The following is a 17,227-nucleotide window of genomic DNA, read 5'->3' as shown; positions in this document are numbered from 1 at the left end:
CCATAAATTAACAAATTAATTAAGTCACTGTGGTGAAAACATTTGAATATAAACGCTGGACTTTAGGAAAAACTGCAGTGAAATAAAAACAGGTTAAGTCCTCAGGAGGCTCTGCTGCATGTTTTATTACTGCACACTTCTGAACATCTCACACTTTGAAAATAAAGAACACCTTAAAATGAATAAAAATAAACTAAAATTAAAAAAAAAGCAGACAGAGGCCCATCAGCACGGTGCTGTTTCCACTTTCCTGGGTTCATTTAAGGTCACGCTGCTCACTGAGACGTGTTCTCAGCCAACAGCTCAAACGTGTTTTCATAGATTCAGATAAAGAAATGGGAACAAACGATGTGACAAAGAGCCTAAAGACACAACTCCAAACTGCTTCGTCCTTTTTCAGGCTCCGGTGACTCGGCGTCAGGTGGCTAACAGACAAACATCACAGGTCTGAGGACCGGGTCTGAAAAAGCCGGAGATCTGATGCTCCAGAGGAGGCGGGCTTTCCGGGCTCCCTGGAAGCAAAATTTAAGCGAGGGGTGCACAGCGCTGTAACCACGGCAACGTCGGTGTAACGCCGCCGCCTCCGGCCTCCGCTCGCTCACTCGTTCTCCTGCAGCACAAAAGCCGACGCGGCGCCAGACCGACGACAAAAAGCACCGAAGGTCAGTGATTCGTGGAAGGAGCTGCGTCTCATACTGAAACTTTAATGATTTTAAACATCATAAAATTTATTAACGACAAAACAACGTTGAGAGCGACAGTCACAGGATTTGGTGAGAAAAAGGACCCAAACTCATCGAGCTGGCAAAGAAATTATCGTCCTGTACAAGAATCTATATTTAATATATTTAATATCACTGCCCATGGCGTCAGTGATGACTCAGGTTTATTCTTGTTTGTTTCAGAGGTTTAATGACTTCTTTATGGAGTCAAACACTCTGAAGTCTTCAGCATCTCAGTTTGATTATGATGAGTCTCAGTATCACCGCTGGATTAACGAAAGGCTCCTGATCAATTAAAGATGAGGAGGACACTTTAATTTTACTCCAGTTCTCTGCGACTCACATCCTCTGAGCAGCACATGACTGACGGTTAAACTACCTCTTCAATATACCCAGAAAAACCATGAACGGCTAGCTTTGATGTTTGTGTTCTTCTTCTGTCTGTGTGTGTGTGTGTGTGTGTGTGTGATCTCTGCAGCCCGCTGTGGCGCTCTTACCCGCTCAATCATGCTCATGTGCTCCTCAGAGCTGCTGAAGTTCTTGGCGAGGTCAGAGATGCAGAGCGACTCGTGCTGGCACGTGTGAACCCATCGCTGGTACTCGGCCGTCCCCGGGATCCTGTCGAAGAAGATCCTGAACGCCTCCCATACAGCCTCCTGCCAAACTGACCAAACACACACACACACACTCAGCACCAAATACACTGCTGCTGCTGCTCCGTGGAGCTCCATCACCAACCGACAACCTGCTCCACGCTGTAGGAAAGGAGCCTGTGACAGATTCACACCTCAGTGTTTCCTCTGCTGTCTGCAGCTGATTTCTAAGACTGTCAGAGCCAATCAGAGAGAAGCTTAGACACGAGGAAGAAACTTCATTTTTTGGTGCAGGATGCAAAGGTATTTTTAGCACACAGGGAAAAACCTGACTGACCCCCCCAACCCAGATATCTATGGATGTTGGTTAAAAGTCATCTTTTCACTCTGTTATAGACTTAACCTAAGGTTTTAGATGGTTATATCACACTTGCTACAATAATGCAGACATATCTCAAGTTTTTTAACATCCACTCCAGGTTTATAAACTAATATTACAGAAAGACATTTTTTTTTAAATAAAAAAACCTTCATATGTCCTTTCTGCATATCTACATATTAAATACGTCTGTCTGTGGTGGTCTGTGGTGGTCAGTGGTGGTCAGCGATGTCTGTGGTCATCTGAGGAGTGTCCGAGGTGGACATTGATGTTTAGATCAAGGCATCCTTTCAACAACCTGAGCAGACAGCTTTTCACCGCTCACTCTTTAATCAAATATTAATGTTGCCCAGTTGTTTGACAAAGTCATCTTTTCAACAGGTTTTCTCTGGGGGGGGGGGGGCAGTCTGGGGCTGCAGCTCACTGTGCATCAGTGAAGTCCTTGGAACAACATCTATGAGGTGTCTCACTTTTTCCAGTCTGATCTGTACTTTTAAACCTGTCTGAGGTATGATGAGAGAAAACTGCGCTGATGGATGTCGATGTTGTTTCCAGCCACAAATGTGACATCCCTGAGATAAAGAAACAAATGCATGTGTGTGTGTGTGTGTGTTTGTGATTAGGCCACAACAACATCCACCTGCAGACTGGCATTACTGGAGCCTGTTTTAAATATAAACAACACTTAATCCGTTTATGCACATCCACAGATCCATATGGAAATGCATTTGTTCTGTCTCATTTGTTGCATGAATTTAAATGAGTCCCACAGTTAAATCTATCAGCTCTCGGGCGCCTGGGTGGCTTAGTGGTGAAGCCGGCGACCACATATACACGTCGCGTTGCGGCGGCCCGGCGCCGATTTGCCCGCGTGTCTTCCCCTGTATCTTTCCCCCATTTCCTGTCTCTCTCCACTGTCACAAAAAGCCACTGTGGCCAAAAAATGAAAAAAAAAACAAAAAAAAAACTATCAGCTCTCCACCTCCAAAGGGATTTGTATGACTCCACGGTGCAGCAGAGTCGGAGTCTCCATCAAACAGCTGAGGAGGAGGGCACAGTGAGACTGTTTCCACCCTGTATCCATCTTCTGCTGCTTATACGTGTTTCAAACCATAAAACGATTAAAAAAAAAACTTCAATGCAAACTTCCCTTTGCAAGAAAGTCCAAGGAGGACATCCAACACTTGCGTCCAGTGACATCATGACGTCCAGTTTATGTCATGAAGTGAAGACGTTCGAACCCAAATGCAGACATGTGGAGACAAGAGAACTAAACCAAAGAAAGCCGTCAAAGCAAAGTCCACCAGAAAAGGAAAGAGAATCCAAAACAGGCTGGAAACATGAAACAGGTGCTGGGACACAGACTGGGGGGAAGACAGGACTAGAGTAACAAGAAGCAGGTGACAGTGAGACAGGAAGAGGAAGTAAAACTAAACACAGGACACTAGAGACAAGTACTATCAAAATAAAACAGTAAGCTGGGAGAGTGAACACAAGAGGATAAGACAGGAAATACTGAGGGAGACGTTATTATTATAACTAAAGATTCAAAAAGGCTCAAGAAAACAAAGATCAGTAAACTACAAACACCAAACGACCTAAAAAAATTCAAACCTACAGTCAGAGCAAGAAAGTCTCAGAGAGAGACCTGGCTGCTGACCTCTCACTCTGTGGTCCACTGAAGTTCACCTGACTGAGCTCACCTGAGAACGCTGCCACAGAGACGATGGCTGGAAAGCTGTTGTTCATATTTAGTAAGCAAAACTGCAGTAATTATAATTATTACTGATCAGTACTTCCTGCTTTGTCTGACTGAAAAGCACCATCGTCTTCTGCCCGGTCGGGCTGGGAATCGATGTGGATACCTGAAGGTTTAAAGAAGTCCCATCATGTGAAAGCAGCAGGAGCTGTGAGCAAAGCAGGATGATCTTCACTTTAACAGGTCAGATCGAAGCCTTCAGTATTTCCAATACAACACGAGGCTTTGAGCCCATCCTCTCCAAACCAGTCGGACAATAAAGTCCATGTTAGACGAGGATATGAGATCAAACGATACGATAACGCAGGAATCGGTGCGGCCAAAAGGTGAACGTGTGAAACAGAATGAAGCCGTCAGAGCGAGTTTCATCCCGCGTACAAGATCTGTCTGACATTTACAGTGTGTGCAAAGAGGAACGTGAGCACAGCACGAAGCTCTGCAGGCTACAAACACTGTGCACACACGGGCTGAACATGAATACATATTTAATATGACTTCCTGTGAGTAGGAGCTCCTGGGAACCAGTAATAAAACTGTGACTTATAACCGAAGGAAGAACACGAGTGAAACTCTCACCGAACACCCGAAAATATTAATTTCTCTTTGTTTATGAGATTGAAGTTTTATCGGCAGCTGCTTCGGCCCTTTTCTCTTTGCTGCTGTGGGAAAATATCCAGACAAACACACATGGAGCCCGAAGCCAAACACATTTAAACACAAACAGTTTCATTTCTCATTTCAGGAGCAGCTCAGTCAGGAGTGATTTAAAGACATCGAGGCTTAAAGAGTGCACGATTTATTAGACAAGCTGTGAGCACAATGAAGGAAAAGCTGAAATATGTGAATAGTTTTTGGCCTTTAGACTCCATTTAATTATTTTTAGGGGGTACTTATGGCATGAGGCGCACAGCAATGCTCCCCGCGGGGGTCTGGACGCTGATGGTGTGGGGCGGGAGGCGAAGAATGATGTGGATCGATGTGACGTGTAGCGGGAGCTCTGATGGAGACTGGAGGAGGGCGCCATCGATCTGAAGTGGCAGCAGAGAGCGGCGGAGGGAGGAGGAGTTTGAAAACGGCAGCAGAGAAATGATCGAGGCGGACGGCGTGACTCATGAACTCTGAGAGGAAGATTAATAAATCATTTAAACAGTCGCTGAAAATTAATGGGATCTGCTGTAATTAAACAGAAGCAAAGAAATGTCTCAATATGCAAATAAGACACCTCCAAACCGGACATTTACTTTATCTCATTTATGTGTTAGGACTGCAGTTCAGACCTGCACACACACACTTCTGCCTCACTTTCCTTGCACACAGTTTTCAGTTTTTCGATCCCTGGCTCCTCCAACCTGCATGTCAAAGCATCCTTGGACAACATCCTGAATCCCGAGTTTCCCCCAATCCCACGCATCCATCAGCGTGAGCGTGTGAACGAGTAAGAACGTGCATTTTAGCTCTAATCCCTGCTTGTCCTCTCAGCCTCGACCAGCCTCCTCCCTTACCCCCCCCCACCCCAACACACACAGTCAGCCTTGGTTTCTATTCTCACCCACTCTGAGCTATCTCTAGTGGACTGATCTGCTCGTCCAGGATTCCCTGAACCGCCGCTCCGTCCCCATTTCTCCAGCGCATCCTTGACTGCTGCAGGGGTGGCTGTACCTCAGGAGGTAGAGCAGGTCACCTACTGAGCAGAAGGTCAGCGGTTCAATTCCTGGCTGTTCCAGGCTGCATGCCAGTGTATCCTTGCAAGCGTTGGAGTGTGAATGTGTGTGAATGTTAGATAATAAAAGCACTTAGCTTAGTTCATCATTGAAGTGCTTGTATGAATGGGGGTGAATGTGTTGTATAAGTGCTTTGAGCGCCCAGCGTAGAAAAGCACTACAGAAGAACCAGTTACTGGTACCAGTTGTACCCTGCGTCCTGCTTTAAGGTCCTCTCTGGGTGTCGACACTTAACGTGACCGTGGATGCTGCTGACGTGTTTCTGCTGTGGTGAAACCTCAGCCCACTCTTATCGTGTTGTTTCAGGTCATATAAAGAGAACCACTGGTGCAAAATATCACTTCATTGCTGCAGTGCATCAATGGACAGAACTACTGCAAACTGAATTATGCTAAACCTTCAGTTCATTTAGGACAGTTTTTCTTTCTAACCGAGTGAGGTGAACCGGAAGGAGAGGTGCTTCAGTGCTTCCTTTATTACCTCCTTCAGCAGAGGATGCACCAGAGCATCCTTTGTGAAAGGAAAGGAGATGCCGTCCTACAACTTATGGCGACCATCGACAAAAACAACGGATCAACATGACTGACTGATGGGCAGACAGCAGCCTGTTTTCCATTCACGCCGTAACCTGCTGATCTGTTTTGAACCTTCAACAACAGGCTGTTAAACCCACAGCTGAACTCTGTTTTTATTTAAATGTGCTGGTTATCAAGCTTCTTCTTTCACTGTGTGAAGAAAAGACCTCCATGGATGAAGATGATGAGCTTTGTTAAAGTGGAGGTTGCTTTGGTTCTGTCCCCATTCGGGGCGTTGCTGTACTGACAGGATTATGATTATCATCAGAAAGCCTCGTTAAAACCAGGAGTGTCCTTCAGCAGGAAGAGGGCCTGATAATCTGTTTTCTTTTGTGCAGTGATATTTTTCACCCTGTTGTGCATGTTTGTACAGCCTGCACACACAAAGAACACATGAGGTGTCTGTGAGGAGCTTATTGTGGTGCAGGGGTCCTCACATCCAGGCCTCGAGGGCCGGTGTCCTGCAGCTTTTAGATGTGTCCCTGATCCAACACACCTGAATCAAATGGCTGAATTACCTCCTCAGTATGCAGTCAAGTTCTCCAGAGTCCTGCTAATGACTTCTATATTTGACTCAGGTGTGTTGAAGCAGAGACACATCTAAAACCTGCAGGACACCGGCCCTCGAGGCCTGGAGTTGAGGATCCCTGTTGTAGTGCATCGTCAGTATGCTGCGGTTAAACCACAGCAGACCAGGAGTCAGATCTTCCTAATCCTGCAGTTCCCTTTTCCTAAGTCCTCATGAGTTTTGCTTCCTTAAACTCACGGCATTTTCTATAAAGCTCAAGAAAAAGCGAGTGGAAAACGCCGCGCCTGCTGCAGACGTTTCCTGAGGACAAAGAAAGTTCTTCATGAGGGTATTCGGGCTCCCTGTGAGTCAGACCCCTCCCCGATGAAGCCGTGTGAATGATCGGCAGCTAGCTGGGACCCGTCACACAGTCCTGCCTGATACTCTTTGGCTGTGCAGGTACGAGTGCCGCGCTTCTCCTCCTGTGCTGGAAGAAGCTGCACAGCTCGGCACTTTTCTCCAAGAAGCCGTGCGGAGGAGGCGAATGACTCACGTCTGTGACTCACTTCATCGCTCCTCGGCGGCTGTGCTGACGGGTCAGCTGACTCGAGAGCGGATCACGTACCTGTGTCTACCCCCCCCCCCCTCCCCCCCGTTTTCTTCCCTCCTCTGTTTTAAAAAACAGATTTTATACATTTGGCTTCATCCCTTAAAGATGTCCTCCAACAGGTCCAGAGTTGGACCTCTCACTCTGCTCTGTCTTCTCGTGTTGCAGGTGTTCTGCAGGTGTTCTGCAGGCACAGGGAAGCTAAATTTAAGGGGATTAAAGTTCAGACTCGAAAACATTTCACCAATAATAAAAATCTGCAGCTTTGGAGCCGCATATTTGATCTGATAACGACACAAAGACACTAAACTAATCCAAGATGAGCAGTGAGGGCGTGAGAGTTAAATTTGGAGATTTGAGATGATCTTTCCAAACGAGCTTTTCCGCATTAATGTTTATGAAAAGCTTCACTTTCACTTCACTCCACAGTTTTTCTTTGAATTTACCCCCGACACCCCCTAAAATCACAATCTTTCTAAACTTCATTTTGGTGCGGGTTCACCAAACCTTATATTCAGCTGGTGATTTCAAACATGGCTGAGCTTCTCTCCCCACTCATTGACTCAGGAGCTTCAAAATAAGGTGTTTCCAAGATGGCTGCCGAGTACTGAATCTCATTTGTAGGACTTTAAATGATATCAATACTGGACATTTTGGTGCATCTCTGAGGTGTTCTTTGTAGATTTACGAGCAGAAAAGGGGCAAAGATAAGAAGTATAAATACAACAGTACCTACAGCACTCACTGGGGGGGGGTATTACTGTCTCTAGAAGTGTAGTAGTATAAGCTGTACCTCTGAGCTGGTAGTACGCCCGGTGGCTGGCGATCACCTCACTGATGGTCTCCTGGGGGCAGATTCTCACGCCGGAGTGTAAAAACACCGACCTCTTGGATCGGCGTTCAAACCCCGAACCTTTGGCGAGGGCGGACATCTTGAGCAGCTCCGCCAGTCGCACCGCGCCGACGGGCTCCATCTTCACCCCTGAGTCCATGCTGCCGTCACCCTCTGAGCCAGCGAAAGAGAGGAGGTAAAAAATAACTTCAGGGTCACAACACAGTCACCGCAGAGCAGATCGCGGCCAGGTCCAAATCCCTGGCATTTGTTTAGAGCAACAGATGGGTGGTGTTTACTACAAAGGGCAGCGCAGCTCGTGTCACCAGATTTAAACATTTGAAAACAGCTGAAATCGGATTTGGAGTCATTTTCTGCCACTGGCGACACAAACGATGCCGCCGGCTTTAAACCCCACCCGTCTGGTACTACAAGAGGCTTAAAACAAACAGGAGGAGAGCAGCGAGGCTGCGGGGGGGAGGGGGGGGGGGGGGGGGGGGGGGATCAGAGCCGAAGGACAGATAAAACAGCAGCTGCTGTAACGCCGCGCGCTGCTGTGGTAAATAAACAGATGCCAGATATTTCAGACAAACACATCGTGACGAGTCAGATACAGACTGATGGAGCAGCATCACGACCACGGTGACACCCCCGCCCGTCTGCCCAGGAGGAGGCTTCCTCTGGACAGAGAAGATCAGCCAACAGAAAGCAATATGAATTCAATAATTAGCCCCAAATATTCGCTGGTCTTACATTTAATATTTTCTCTGTTTCTTATCATTAGGAACTGAATATTCTGGACAGCTAATTTCTGACATTTCATAATAAAAAACTATTTAAGAGGCAGTGAAAGTGGTGCAGGCCTTTTTAAATACGTCTCTTTTATTGATGCTTGTTTTTATTTTTGTCATCTAAGAAACAGAAACAAAATCCAGGCATTATTTCACTGCTCGTCCGAGATGCCGAGACCAGGGAGACACGGAGACGTTCCCAAGCTATCTGGAGGGACATCATTTCTCCAGTGTGTCCCGGGTCTGCTTGAGGGTCTCCTCCCAGCAGAAAATGCCTGAAACGCCTCACCCAGGAGGCCGCCTGCACCGGCTCCTTTGGATGTGGAGGAGTTGCTCTTTAATCAGAGCCCAGCCACCATTTGGAGGAAGCGCATTTCTGCTGCTTGCATCTCCAGCTTGTGGTCACAGAGAACACCCTGTGGATGCTGTAAACCGGTACAGCATCCACATTGCTGCAGATCACCAATCTGTGTGCCATTTTCCTCCTTCTTCCTTCGCTCGCTCAAAGGCCGCGAGATACTTCAACTCGTTCCCAACCTGAACTGTGCACTCTGCACTTCTCTGGCTGAGAACACAGCTGTGGACTCAAAGGTGCTACTTCTCGTCCCAGTCGCTTCACAGTTGGCTGAAAATGAAGATCGAGTAACCAACGAACCCGACACCCTCTGCCCGCCTTCGGTCTACTTAAAAATTCTGCATGTAAATGTTATGAACAGAATCGATGAAGAAGGGCTCGTCTACAAAAATACAGACGTCTGTTTTTGTACCAAGTCTGTAAACTCTCAGAACTGTTGTATGCATCATGTCACATTAATTTAAAATGATTTTCCTTTAGGGCCTTAAGGTCGCCAAGATTCGAACTCTGAGATTTTTAGTAGATGCATCTATGATGTGAATTTGAACATCCTGGATCACATCGTTCTTGTGTTAAAGCCGATGTGGAACAGAAACCGCTGACACCAAGGCCGCTTCACAATAACTCAGACCTGCTGCTGACCTTCTACCGCTCATCCATTGAGAGCCTGCTGACGTACTGTATCACAGTATGGTACGGCAGCTGCACTGAGGCAGACAGGAGGAGGCTTCAGAGGGTAGTCAAGACAGCACAAAGAATCGTTGGCTGCCCTCTCCCCTCCCTGATGGACATCTACACCTCCCGCTGCATCAGCAGAGCCAGGAACATCATCAAGGACAGCTCACACCCTGGCTTTGACCTCTGACCTGCTGCCGTCTGGCAGGAGCTACAGGAGCATCAAAGCCAGAACAAACAGACTCCAGAACAGTTTCTACACCAGAGCAATCACCACCCTGAACTCTCACACTCACCCACTGTAACTGTGCAACACCCACATCTCTGTGCAATATTATATTATTCATACTGAACAATATTTATCACTCCTATATTGTGTAATATCCAGTATTCATTCACTAGTGCAATATTCACCATCTTCATTTTTTTTTATACTCTTTATTTAATGGTTTTCTTATTTTAACAATGAAAAAAGGAACATGGGTAGAACGTAATCAAAAACTACAGATAAACACACACAGGCACAAACGTTGGGGTGACAGTTCTCAAGTATATATGTCCGATGCATTGGTGTTGTTGTATAGTGTCCATTTCTGCCAGCGCCCTTAATTTTGAGTCGCAGCAAGAATGTCAGTTTCTCCATTTTATAAATTTCTTCCATTATTTCCATCCAGTGTTTTACTTTTGGTGGCTCTTTTTTCATCCAGTTCTTTGTAATGACTTTTTTCACAGCCACTGTCATTATTTTAAAGATACAGACGTCCTCTTTTTGGATCACACCTTCTAGGATCAGACCAAGGTATAAAACCCGTCGGGTACCATCTTCATTTTTGTATGTATATACTTATTTTATTTTTGACAATGTATATATGGTATTCTTTTACAGAATACCATCATCAAAAATGTCCTCTGAAAGGAAACGCACAGCTTTATGGTTACAAGCTGGTAAACAAACAAAGAGCACTTTATATCCAGCAGATTTCTAGTTTCTGTGTTTTAGCTCAGCAAAGCTGCACTTTTAGATGCTACATCACTAGCATGTTAGCAGCATGTAAACAGAGCAGTTTAATGCTACCATCACTCACCCATGACTGATATGTGAGATGTGAGGAGACCTCTGTCCCACATTTGTTCCCTCAGTGGTCCCTTATTCAGGCCAGAGTCAGCGTGTAGAAGCTCTGGAAGTTTTTTGTTTCACGTCTTCTACATCTCCCTTCCTACTAATTGCAGATACTATGCCCCGTACTATATGGCTGGAGACTGATCATATTCATAGTACACCAAACTCATAAGCATTAGCCTGCTGTGGAGGGACATTTATTTTCATGTCTGCACCTTCACACTCAAGATATGAAGTTTCATACCTATGTTTTATCCTCAGAGAAGGGTCCCCTTCACCAAACAAGCAAAAACACCAACGCCACCAGCATCTTAATAAAATGTCATCCTCTTCTTCCTCACCTCCAGCCTCATCTCCTGAACTGACGTCAGGGCTCTAACACATGAAAACGTACATAAACATGCTTATTTATTCCTGATATTGTCACAATTATTTATTGTAAGCAGATTAGACACGCCACCCTCGCATTTCTGGACAAGCAACAGCAGCAGCTGGTTATAAGCTAACATTATGCCAGCTAATGTCAGGCTCGAGTGTCCTAAAAAATTACACTTTTCTGATAAACAATCGTATGAGAATTTATTCACTAAGCCTCAGACTCCAACAAAGTTACACCGCCTTCATAGACAGTTTCACTAATGCCAGCCAACAGCAGCTAACAGCGGCTAAAACAGCAGCTAACAGCGGCTAACAGCAGCTAACAGAGGCTAAAACAGCAGCTAACAGTGGCTAAAAGAGCAGCACTTACTGACAGAAAAGTTCAGGATATCCTCAACAGTTCACCTCGTTGGTCAGAAGTGAGCTTCACTGACTCATCGACTTATATGAGACTCATTTCACAAAGTTTTGCAGCCTCTTCCAGACTAAAAGTCTCACAGCCGACAGCCTACACAACAGGGAAAAACTCTGGGGCAGATCCGGATCCAGTCAAAACAGCAGTAGAAACGTGTCGGCTGGCCGCGGCTGTGGGGTACCATCTAAATTTAACGTGTTTAATCTCTCCTGGCTAACTTAAACATGTTTGTCCTACAGCGGAAACCGTAGCTAGCTTAACTTGATTAGGAGGGGTAAGAAAGGAGAATTTGGTGGACTGCAATCTACTGACATCTAGTGGTGAAAAACTTACACACTATAACTTTAACTTTCAAGTCGAGCCTTTTACCTCCCTGCCCCACGACAGAGAGGATCTCAGTTTGTGGGAAATGTGTAATATAAATGTCAATAAGAGGCTATCTGTTGATCAGTTGATCAGATCTGTTAATCTTTGAACATCTACCTGCTAAATGAATATCTTCCTGTTTTTGGTGTCTGACAGATGTTAACTCTGGACCTTAAAATGTTTTATTTTAGTTAAACACATGCAGATGAGCTGTGGGAGGTTACAGGACTGTGTAGACAGTGTCAGGAGGTACGGCTACATTTTGATGAAATCATTTTTACATGCGTGATATTTTTGCATTTACACAGGAAAGGAAATCCTTGGCAAACATCCACTTTATACAGTTTAATATCCAAGGAAACATCAGTGCCACTGCTGAAAGCAGAAAAAAGTTTCCAGGATAAACTCTATGCATTTTATGCAGCATTACTGTGACGATCATCAACTTTCATATAGAAATTGATGGATTTAAAGTCAGCATGAATCAGGGATTTTTTTGAATCATAAAATCTTTGGAGCTCTGAACCTTTTACTAAACTGTCTGACCTGGGGATGAATGCAGGATGTAAATTATTATTACCATTTTTATACCTGAGGAAGCTGCAGTGTTCCATGCAAAGTTTCCAAGATAATTTCTATGATCTGCTTTATGCAGCTTTAATGTGACTAAATCCTCCTGCATCAGTGCAGAAATTAATTCTGGACTTCAGTTTGAAGGAGATTGGATTTAATACCTGTGAATGATGCAGAATATTTCTGGCTTTCCAGCTGAGGAACTTTATAAGTCTCCAACATGAAACCCTTAATAGGGCTTTACTCATCATCACACCTTTCAGGTGTGTAGCTACACACCTGAACACCTGATGCATCTGACCTTTTCTATGCCGGCTCCTATCACTCACATGCATGTTAGCGACTCAAAATGTTCTTTTCCTCCATGAATCTGAGTCCTTCAGTGTTTCTCTGTTTTATGTTTACCTGCTGCACACAGCAGAGCGGAGTTCAGTGTTTGCCTTACAGTCATCGCTCAGGGTCAACTCCTTCTGGCGCCCACACACACTAAAACCAGAAGCACTCACTGTACTAGAAAGACGCCCCGAAACAAGAGGTTTGTTGTAGGTATATTTAGGACAGCATGAGTCAAAGTGAGGGTTGTAATTCATCGGGCTGTTTTTAGGAGAAATATACAGCCTGAGAAATGTTTTGAAGTCAAGGTGAACCTTGTTTTTCGATAATCGGTCCCTCTTTTGTCAAGTTTTTAGCTTTCTTTCTTTCACAAATAAGCGAGGAGAGAAAGCTGTAATTCAAATTGTCAGCCTGTCAGCGCGCCAGCCATGAATCTGCCAAACGGAGCCATTATCTGTTTCTGCATTTTCATTTGCATTGAGGACATGTTTGCACACACATAACAGGAAGAAGACAAAGATCTGCTAAACTACTCGCTGTGTTATGATGCATTTAAACAGCCTCTTTTGGTATCCTCAGGGGAAAAGTGACAGTCCGACGCCACGATGACTTCACAGCCAAGTACTTACGTAATCGTAATAGGCTTTGCTTCACATTGTGACCAAGTTTAGTACGAGAATAAATAGCCTTACTCATTAAATCCTCATATCTAACCTCCCTGTTCGCAAAGAATAAAAAGTGTGGGACTCAACAAAACAGGGCTCACCTTTAATCACAGCAGCCTGCGGAGCGAGGACGAGCAGCAGCAGCACGAGTCCAAACCCCCAAAGCATCGCGAAGGACAGTCTCCCAAAATGTGAACGTCAAAGTAAATCCAGCAGGGCGCGGGGAGGTGGCAGCGGAGAGGAGGGGGCTCCTCCGGCTCAGGTGGAGATCGCGGGCGCAGGCTGACCTCGCATCATTCGGGGGACCGTGAGCGGCGGCTGAAACGCTCCTGATGAATTCCAGGATGCGTGTGGAGGCGTAAACTGGTCCAGAACAGGACCTGCTGCAAAGTGTGGCAAGAGTGACGAGGTTAAAAAAGTAGGCACTGTTTCTGGAATAATCTGTTTATCTACTGCTCAGACATAATCCGTCTTTACCCCGCGGCCCTCGCAGCGCAGGCGTCATCCTGTTAGTGGCTTTCTGGGGGCATCTGTCAACCGCGATGACCGGTTTGCTCCACACACCCTCTCCCGGCCCAGCCGAACCCCCCTGAAAACAGAGAGAGGTGGTACGAAGTGTCAGCTCACCTGAGCAGCAGCCTGTCAGGCCTCAGTGCTCTGAGTGGGCCTCTGAGCTCATCACACGCCTGCACAGACTCACGGAGAGCGATTCTTATAGTTTGCTGATGTTTCTCGGTTTCATCGCTGCTGTTTCCTGCAGTCTCTGGACTTCACTGTTTCAATTAAAAAGATGATCGCTGCACAAAACTGTGACAGCGGCGTGTGGCTCGGAGGAATAAATGAATACTTGAATCCTCTGCTGAATGTACTTTCATGCCTTTGTTACAAATCCAATAAGTCCAGAAGCTTATGCCATCTCAGGGTTTAAGTCCCAGGAAGCTCCAGACAAATGATGTTTGTTCCACACGTACAGAAAACCTGACCCGACACATGAAAACGAATTCTTCTGGATCAGCGGGACTAAAACTGCAGAGAAACACCACCAACCGTAAAAAAGTGTTATTAACTAACATGTTCCTAATTAAAACTGTCAGTACGTGTCCTCTGATTTATCCTGTTTCTTTAAAAGCCTCTTAATCAACAAATGACTCTATTTAAATGATTATTTCATAGTTTTCATTATAAATCAAATATCTCATCTGTAAACTTTTATTTATGTTTAATCTGTATGTAAAGAGAGCCTCTGTATATGAACATATTTTCTTTATATGTTCTCGTGTTTTATTTCATGAAGCTCTGACATTCAGAGCCCTGAAAAACTATTATTATTTAGTTTTTACTAATTTTCTATGAGAGTTCCCAAAACAGTGAAAAAAATGTAAATCCGTTTTGTTTAATAAAAACCCCAAAATAGAAAAACAGAAGCGGTGATCGGAGAACCTTTTTTTCAGCAGAACGTCAGATTCTTCCAATGTGTCAAATAAGGAAAAATGTCCATTAAATTTCCCAAAAACATTCAAACACGTGAAACAGGATCAAACATTGATTTATCACATTAAACGTCTGGTTTCTGCTCTCTGATCGACTGACAGACGCTTCAAAAATGTCTATGAAAGAGAAATATCAGCGATGTCTTCAAACATGCAAATATAACCTGAACACATATATACATACAATACATAAATAACTTGTTTTTAATTAGTTACTACCTTACTGATCACACTGTACTCTATTTTATTAATCTGAATACATCCAACTAAATTTTTACCTGCTGTCACAACTTCAATAACTTATAAAAACAATAAAAATCAAACCACAGTCATATTGGAGAAGCTGCAGGCAAATGATGTCAGTTATGTCATCAAATTACCTGGATAACAGGCTCAAACCACTCTAATTTAGTTCCCCTGTAATGGGTTAATATTTAATGAAAGGAAAATGAGATGAAAAAGACTGTCAAACGTTCCCAACGGACACACTGACAAATCAAAACGTCTCCTTTTATCCACCCAACAAATATTAACTCTGAACCAGATCATTTTGGGTTTTTTGCTTACAAAAAGAGAGATAAACAGACCACCTAATTAGTTATTTTAACTTTTGTTCAGTAACTTGTTTGTTAATCATACTTTTCCCCTGAATTAGCACCTCTATCCTCTGGAGCACCGAATCAAACTTCATGTGTATTTAATACATGAAACCAAGCTTAAAAACTGATGTTTGTAACGCCTGTGAACCTCAGACCTCGTTCCCTCAGGTGAACCCGACTGATGAAAGGTGGAGTGAGGCTAACGGGTGGGGGAGTGGCGGGGTGGGGGATTGTGTTTCTCTGAGGATTTGGAGTAAAAATAAAACTTCAGGTGACAAATACAGCCTCTGCGGTGTACGTGCAGTTTTATATCTGTGATTTTTGTTGTTTTCTGGTGACCTCTGACATGTAGAGGTGGGGGAAAGTTGAAGGTTTAACTTATTGTGGGTCAGCTGGAGCTCAGACATCACCAAGTTTGGCCATATCTGAAGAGCCGCGCAAAAGAAGATTAGAAATTGCTTTTAATCTCTAATCCAGTGCCTGTTTTACTGCCCAACTCTGCCCTGTTTTTTTCACTGCTGCCAGACTGGAGCATAAGGATTAGCCCCCCCCCAACAGACACACACACACACACACAGAGAGAGAGAGAGAGAGAGAGAGAGAGAGAGAAGAAGAAGAAAATAAAATTAAAATCCAAGTATTTTATTCATGTTATTTCCCTGGTTTCGGGGTTTGGATTGAGCTGCTGAGTGTGATACAGTGTTTTGTGGTTCTCTCCTCTGCTCTCTGTTACACCGTGTATGCGCAGACGGAAAACCAAAAACTTTACAGCATGAGTTAGTCCACCTAAAACCAGAGATTATGATTGATTATTGACTGATTTAAGACCAATCAATAATTTGTAGTGACTTGTTTCTGTAATGCTGAGCTACGTACAGTATGACTAGCCAGACTGTTTTTATTCCTGTGGCGTGAATTAATGGCGTTTGGTGTCCTTTGGTGGCGGTGTGTGACGCACTGGCTTACGGCATTACTTTGACATACCTGTCAGTGCCCAGGCACTTTTCTGCATGTAGGGGTATTGTTACGGAAACGGTCCTCAGGTGTACCGGACCCCTCGGCGTGAGTACTGAAAGCCTGCTCGATAATTTGTCCGAGGACCTGACGAGTCGCACTCTCTTTTTCTATTTTTGTCATTTAATATTGGCTGCCAAACAGCTTGTAGGCGCGCCAACTCCACCTACTGGTGGTTGTAGCATGTTACATCTTACCAGGCACCAGTAAACAAGGCAAAAATACATATTTTATATAAAAATACTCACATGAACTATTCATGTTTTTCCAGCCCTGTTTTTTAAGTGCCTAAATTTTAATTTAGGCAATCAAATATTCAACCTATTTAGCCTATTCAGCCTTTTCCAGTCCAGTAACATGACGTTCAGTTGGTGTATTGCGGTCCTGATCAGTGTGCGGAAGGATATTGAAACAGGATGCGCTTCAGGGCAGTGCCTGTGACCGCGCGGCACCCTTTGGTTTCACTGTCAGACTCGCTCTGGACTCAGATATCTGCTTTTAAAAGGTAAGGAAAAACGCTCTGGCTGAAGCGTCCAAGTGGGTGGCATCACAGCGGGTGTAACCATCTTTTAAGCTCAGGCCATGGTCTGCTGGTTACAGCTGCAGCGGTGCACTTTGACCCATCATGGCTGTCGGAGATAAGTTAACTTAAGTGCCGCCATTCGCGGGCTTCCTGCAACAGCGCGAGTGAAATTACCGTAATAACCCTATATCGGCTGTAGAGCGCAACTTCTCACCGTTCTGAAAGAATGTAGAT

At 44.7% G+C, this 17,227-nt stretch overlaps 1 protein-coding gene across 2 annotated transcripts in view; it reads right to left on the bottom strand.

The window, feature by feature from the left end:
* Positions 1-16,688, bottom strand: part of LOC115774244 (interphotoreceptor matrix proteoglycan 1-like) — a 62,702-nt gene extending 46,014 nt beyond the window's left edge. For both annotated transcript variants that reach the window (XM_030721413.1, XM_030721414.1), the window contains exons 1-5: positions 16,441-16,688; positions 13,845-13,956; positions 13,469-13,750; positions 7,658-7,870; positions 1,220-1,386 (exon numbers count right to left, since the gene is read on the bottom strand). In XM_030721413.1, the coding sequence (XP_030577273.1) occupies positions 1,220-1,386; positions 7,658-7,870; positions 13,469-13,535 (447 nt within the window). In that variant the 5' untranslated portion in view covers positions 13,536-13,750; positions 13,845-13,956; positions 16,441-16,688. The remainder of the gene's footprint in view (positions 1-1,219; positions 1,387-7,657; positions 7,871-13,468; positions 13,751-13,844; positions 13,957-16,440) is intronic.
* Positions 16,689-17,227: the final 539 nt, after the last annotated feature.

This window comes from Archocentrus centrarchus, chromosome 24 (genome assembly GCF_007364275.1).
Source record: "Archocentrus centrarchus isolate MPI-CPG fArcCen1 chromosome 24, fArcCen1, whole genome shotgun sequence".
In the NCBI taxonomy this organism is placed as follows: domain Eukaryota; kingdom Metazoa; phylum Chordata; class Actinopteri; order Cichliformes; family Cichlidae; genus Archocentrus; species Archocentrus centrarchus.
This window is presented reverse-complemented; position numbering and strand designations above follow the sequence as displayed.